The 6557-nt window shown below is 44.5% G+C and overlaps 1 protein-coding gene across 5 annotated transcripts in view; it reads left to right on the top strand.

Moving 5' to 3' along the window:
- The window catches only part of afap1l1a (actin filament associated protein 1-like 1a), a 26522-nt gene that overhangs the window by 13970 nt on the left and 5995 nt on the right, over positions 1–6557 (top strand). For 3 of the 5 annotated variants that reach the window (XM_023419299.2, XM_023419302.2, XM_023419301.2), the window contains 13 exons: positions 968–1093; positions 1430–1513; positions 1621–1700; positions 2159–2297; positions 2479–2574; positions 2688–2902; positions 2997–3176; positions 3272–3355; positions 3956–4031; positions 4775–4894; positions 4975–5186; positions 5693–5838; positions 5964–6036. In XM_023419299.2, coding sequence (XP_023275067.1) covers positions 968–1093; positions 1430–1513; positions 1621–1700; positions 2159–2297; positions 2479–2574; positions 2688–2902; positions 2997–3176; positions 3272–3355; positions 3956–4031; positions 4775–4894; positions 4975–5186; positions 5693–5838; positions 5964–6036 — 1631 coding nt within the window. The remainder of the gene's footprint in view (positions 1–967; positions 1094–1429; positions 1514–1620; positions 1701–2158; positions 2298–2478; positions 2575–2687; positions 2903–2996; positions 3177–3271; positions 3356–3955; positions 4032–4774; positions 4895–4974; positions 5187–5692; positions 5839–5963; positions 6037–6557) is intronic. The other 2 variants (XM_023419300.2, XM_087177393.1) reach the window with 1 other exon arrangement.

The following is a 6557-nucleotide window of genomic DNA, read 5'->3' as shown; positions in this document are numbered from 1 at the left end:
GGGTGGGGGGGCATGACATAAGAACATGTGGACCGACTGGCAGCACTTGCTTGTGTCTGGCATGAAACAAGATGAAGGAGGAATTCAACACATCAGCAGCAGGTTGCAGATCCGTTCTGTTCTCAGGGTCTCCAGCAGCTGTCAGAGGGAGGGAGACAGTTTATTTAAGTTCTGTTCTGAAAACAGGGAGTGGACCTGTCCCACCTCTCAGATCAACACATGATGTGAATCATATATTCCTTTAAGCTGAGTCCTCAATGTTTTGCAAAACCTGGGAATAGAGTGTGTATTGCTGGAGGCCTGGGGGTCTCAGCCAGCCCTTGCTGTTGTGAGTCCATGACTTAAAATCTCCAACTGTCCGATAAAGATCATGTCCCTGTGAATGAAACTCGGCTTGCTGGCCCGCTCTGGGTTCTGTAAAGTGGCCCTTCAGTTATTCTTGTCAGAATCTCATGTTTCTGCCAACATTTTTACAGTCTTTGCAGCGCTTTTAATTTGCCCTCTCAGCATTGAGTGTGACAGTTGATTGAAATTTGGATTTGTGCCCATCTGTCTTTTGAGCCAGCAACATTTCAGAGCTGCTGCAGAACGTTTTATGCAGGATGTTCTGTTCATATGCTGCGTAAGAGTTCATGTGTTAGGGTAGCTTCATTTGCACTTTTCTTCTGGGTTAATGAGCAATTAGCAAACATATTTCCTCTCACTCCACTCTCTTGTTGTTGTTTAGTCTGGTTAGTAACAGACAGAGGTGGAGAGGAGGCAGACTCTGTGATAAGGTGGCAGATTGATATTGACAAACTGTGAAGCAAAGTGACAGAAAATGAAAGAAGGACACATGGAAAGCAAAGCAGAAAGAGCCTCCCTGACATGCTCCTGGGGTTTGTTTAGACTTGTTAGCCTGACCTTTGCCCTCTCTGCTGATACACTGACCCCATGCCCCCCTGACCTTTGCCCTCACCCTGTGCAGCGATGGAGGTGTTGGTGAATGAGCTGGGAGTACTGCTGAAGATGCTGGACGAGGAGAACCTCAGCTCATCCACCCAGGAGAAGAAGACCTCAGTGTGGAACCTCCTGCAGCAGATACAGCCATCAGGTCAGAGAGAGGAGAGACACACAAAGTAACTTATTAAGTCCGACAGATGTTCATAGGGAATGTTTGTACATTTCATTGTGCAGAAATTGTGTTTCATTCTAGTCCACTTTCAAGATTTCCAGATAAAATCAATTATTTAGTTTAGATGCAAATTATTGGATAGATATTTCACAAATTATGTTTATTTACTGGGCTTTACTATTTTTATTGCATTCTTCAGATTAATCAGCATCCACTCACTCATTAATAGGATATGAAGGTTAGAAATCTGTCTAACTTTCTGCACTTTTCTTACCATGCAGAAAGTTTTTATGTTTTCCTCTTCCTCTCTTCCAGTGTCAGGAACAGACTACATCTACATGAACTCAGCGGTTTACAGAAACGGCACCAGCTTTGTCGAGTCCCTCTTTGAAACATTTGGTGAGTTTGAGAAAAATACACACAAGTGCCAACACATAAGCAGCAGTTTTCATGCTGTCTTTAGATATACAGTTAAAAGTGAGAGTGTAAATGTATGTTGTTGTCAGACTGCGAGCTTGGAGACCTAAAGGACGTTACAGACGATGTGAAAGAGGAGAAGAAGACCCAAACTGACACTTTAAAACAGGCAAGTTGCCAACACACACTCAGCTCCTAACCTATCCCTTTCCATAAATATCCATTACATGTGACGTATTGGCTTTAAATCCTGGAGGCAGGATGAAACTGCATGCACGGTATGTATGTTGTTGTATGTCCATCTTTTCAGCACTCAAAATCCGAATCCAGCTTTGCAGGGAACCATCGCACCTCTAAATGACTTGTGGAGAAAAAGCAAAGAAAAACAGAGAGATTGCATTCCTTGTTGTGGGGGTTTCCCATGTACACACACTCACCGCTCTGCGAGCTGTTAAAAGAGAGGAGTTAAAATGCAGGGATCCGCCCAGAGCCCATGTGTCTAATTTATGGATATCATTTTGAGGTTTATCCTCTGCATCTCTTTGATGATGCAGTTCTTTGGGTGTGAAAGGAAAATCGTTCATGGTTATGTGGGAAATTTGAGAGTTATTTGTGTGAATCCTTTAGCAGAGCTGTGCAGACTCCCCAGCCACGCACTCAGCTGACTCTCCTCCCCCTCTGCCCACAACGCCTCCTCCTGAGGAGTATTATGAGGAGGCAGTACCCCTCAGTCCTGGCAAGATGCCTGAGTACATCATCACACGAGGTCAGCATCTTCCCGCCTCTGCTGAACTCAGTGCCCTTTGTGTCATTTTGCTGTAAAAACCTATGTAGTCAGTTCTCAGCACTTAAATTACACATAATTATGTAGTACTAATACAAGTTACATTAAAGTGCATTATGAAACACAAGGACTAATTAGGCTTTTTTTTTTCTTCCATTTCCAGTCAGGCCCAGCCCTCCCAACTCGATAGAAGATGGGTATGAAGATGCTGAAAACAACTATCCCACTACCTGCATTAATTCACACCGTAAAAACTCCTGTGAGTTAAGAACAAAGTTATTCCCAAACTAACCAGATTACAGGATAAAAAAAAACTTTTTTTTTTTACTACAAATATAGCACCCTTTACCTTGTCTGTCGCTGCTCTCCTAGACAATGATTCTGACGCTCTGAGCAGTTCCTATGAGTCATATGAGGAGGATGAGGAGGAGAGGAGCCCCGGCGTCCGACTCACCCATCAGTGGCCCTCGGATGAGAGCTCCATGCCTCCTGCCAGAGACTGTCGCATCTGTGCCTTCCTGCTGCGCAAGAAACGCTTCGGCCAGTGGGCCAAACAGCTCACTGTCATACGGGAGAACAGACTGCAGGTGAGAGGGTGTACGCTCACATATTCAGTAAAGGACGCTCTTGCATATTTCTCTCCTTTAACCTACAGTGTCCTGTGTGTCCTCTTTTCTGCAGTGCTATAAGAGTTCTAAGGACACGTGCCCGTATGTGGACCTGCTGCTGCCCCAGTGCGCTGTGGTCTATGCACCCAAAGACAGCAAGAGGAAGCACCATGAGCTCCGGTTCACTTTACCCAATGGAGACGCACTGGTGCTGGCAGTGCAAAGCAAGGAACAGGCCCACAGATGGCTTAGGGTAAGCTGCGCTCTCCACATACTTTGGTATGCAGGGATACAGAGTGGTAACACAGCCAACAGTCATGCTAGAAACTGACACAAATATGCCCACAGGTTGTTAGAGAGGTGAGCGGCCAGAGCACAGGGCATGAGGAATCTGCATCTCCTATCATTCCAAGAAAAACTGAACTTGACAAGGTAAGTGTAGAGGAGAGGGTGTTTGTGTGAGCAGCTTCCTGTTGTATTTATCCTCAAGACAATAATTCATCCTCACAGCCGAAGTGAGGAAACCGCCGGTAGCAGCCAGCAATTGTGTTGTCATCATCAATTTTCTTAAACAATTGTTTGGCTCGACACAGTGCGCACTGATACATGTATTTGGCTTGCAGAACAAAAAGGAGATATGTAGTGCAATTAGGTGTTGAGACAGAAATGATAGGGGTGTGAGTGAGTCAGAGTTTGAACAGGCAGATCCTCTCTCAAGGTTACCTACCTGTCAGAACATAAACTGCAAAATGGCTCTGACATAAAAGCAGAGACTGAAGAGAGAGAGGCCAACATTAAATTAGTAGGAGAAAAGGCAGAGGATAACTCTGTCTGTCTCTTCATATCATGTGTTTGTGGTTATGAGACAGCATGTAAAAGAATGAAAGAATCCAGCCATGGAAACAGGGATGTCAGGTATAGTCATTTAGCTCTTTTTAGTCAAAGACAAATTTAGAAGGCTTGGCTCTAGTTTGAGTGCAGGACTAAGACTCAGCTGTTTGTCTAAACCTGTGTTTGTTTCCTGTTCCTCAGAGGTTATCTGTGGAGAGGAACACATCAGATTCAGACAGTGTGGGTGTGTCAACTGGAGATAACTGCAGAGAGAACGGTGAGACAGCTTCTAATCACTACACCAGGTCTTTCACAAAAACAAAAGTGAACTCAGGCTCCGCTTACTAGCTTTTTTTCCCCCAACTGCATCTCTCTCATGGTCTTCATCAGCAGATGGAGTTTGCTCCGTTGTCACCACAACTTTATTTGAACAGTGCCGCACTCAAGTTGAGATGAGATACTTTTTTAATGTTTACAATTTGTGAGTGTTCACAGCACTCGACAACTCAAGACAGTTGTAGGACTGCAGGGTTGGGCGCAGGCGTGTTAAAAACACTTGACAATGTCTAACAATCTGGGTTTAATTACCTTGAAAGAAAATCTCTGGCTGACATAAGGCATCCATATTTATTTGGTTTTCAGACACTTCTCTATTATTAAGCGCCAAGTCGGACATATGAAAGTTTTCCGCAACATCTGACTCTCCCAGTCATAATTACAACTTGTATGTTGTAGTGACGGTTGTTTACAGAAACATAAATGCAGCATTAGGTCACACCAAAGTTAGCTGAGCTATCTCCATGAAAACAGACCATCTGCAGATGGAGACCACAAGATGCAGTTGATGGATTTTGGAAAAAAAATTAGTATGTGTATCTTGAGTTAAGATATTCTTTTTTTTTTGTTTTAACTGAAATCTATTGTCACGTGGTTTTTACATATTTTATATGAATTTAAGTTTCCACATGGCAAAGATATACTGTATTTGGATAAAAAGAAACTATGGGATTTTTAATGTAGGTAAGGTGAAACGAGGAGCTTTTGCTGCAGGCCGTAAAATCACACGAATCATCAGCTTCTCCAAGAAGAAGTCCCCTCGGCCAGGTGATCCCCGGACGTCCTTCAACGACCCTCGACAAGGTCAGACCCTGCTTCACTGTCACTCTTCAGGTCTCCGAGTTTTCAGATGCGTCATTTTATTTTCCCTCTTCACAATGCAGGCTACCTGTCAGTGCTGGTGAACCAGGTGTGGCGGGAACAGTGGTGTTGTGTGTGCAAAGGCTCCCTGCACTTCTACCATGACAAAGGAGACTCTCGGACCTCCCTGCCTTCCCTCCCCCTCCACAGCTGTGAGGTGGTGCCGGGGCTCGGACCCAAACACCCATTTGCGTTTCGAATCCTACGCAACAGCACAGAGGTGGCTGCTCTGGAGGTAGTAATACTTTGCCTGTTTTTTTTAAAGCTGCACTAGTCAATATTTTTATATAAACAAAGGGTCAAAGGACTATGTGTAATGTGATAAGGGAAACTCATAGTGGCAAATGCACAGAGAATTATCACTCCACAAAATTTTTGCATCTTTCAGCTAATTGTTTTGGTTTAACGGGCTGCAACTTTAATGTTTTAACTTGGATTTAATGGATTCACTCTCACAGATGAATCACAGATCACAGATCAGCCTTGTTGAGCAGAAACAGGCAGCCAGGAAGTGAACAAACTGAAGCATTTAGCAGCTAAGGAGCCGGATAATTTCCTCAGGAGTTGGTCGAGACCAAAAACAGAGCTAAAAGAGAATTAAATGTTTTACTTACATTCTTTGAGTGGTCAGAATCTTGATTTCCAATGAATGATATTATTGTTATCTGCTGTTGTGTGTAGATAGTGTAAACTGTTTGTATTTGAGGAATTTCTAAGCTGATTTGTCCTGTCTCCTTTCAGGCTAGCAGCTCTGAGGAACTTGGAAGGTGGCTTGGTGTCCTCTTGGCAGAAACAGGCTCCGCGACAGGCCCAGAGTCACTGCATTACGACTATGTTGACGTGGAAACCATTGCTAATATCTGCGACGCTGCGCGGCATTCCTTCCTGTGAGTGAGACAGTGAGGGGGGGGGCTGGGATATTTAGACGAGGTCAGTGTAAGGCCACCGACCAGAGCAGTGATGTTTTGACCTCATGCAGGCTTCATTTTGTCCTCTCCCTGTCTGATCCTAGGTGGGCCACCTCCTCCAGCAGTACCTCTACAGACTCCAGAACATATGATGAGGTCCCTAATGAGGACATGCAGGTGGGACGCATGTGCTCAGACCCACACACATTCCCAAAGTTTTGTTGAACCTTATGTGTGATGCTTTACTTTGATATGACAAGATTAGAGGCGCGTGTGTGTGTCTGTGTGTGTGCAGCTGTTGGAGACAGTCACTGTCTGAATATGACACCCCATATCAGTCACCCAAACAGACAGACAGTGCTCTGTTAGATGCCTATCAATGACCGCCTTTTGTTGGCCATAGAAAAAATACTGTGTGGGCACGGGAGAGGGGAAAAAAAAAAAAAAGAAAAAGTGATCAAACTGGTGACAGGAAAGCACGAGGTCATGGCGGTTTTACAGCCTGTAAACCTCTTCTGTAACCCCACTGACATACACTTAAACACACACCTCTCACCACCTACAGCCACAAACATACACACCTCAGTGGCCTCACACCAATAAATCTGAAGATTAGTTTATTGCTTTGGCTCCTTTTTTTCCCCTAAGTCTTCATCCTTCTTTTTGCATCCTCCCACATCTGTCATGCCCCCCCCCCC

The sequence above is a fragment of the Seriola lalandi genome, unplaced genomic scaffold (genome assembly GCF_002814215.2).
Source record: "Seriola lalandi dorsalis isolate HSWRI2012SDOR001 ecotype SW California unplaced genomic scaffold, Sedor1 jcf7180002054598, whole genome shotgun sequence".
NCBI classification, from domain to species: domain Eukaryota; kingdom Metazoa; phylum Chordata; class Actinopteri; order Carangiformes; family Carangidae; genus Seriola; species Seriola lalandi.
Note: the sequence above shows the minus strand (reverse complement) of the source record. Positions and strands in the feature narration are given on the sequence as shown.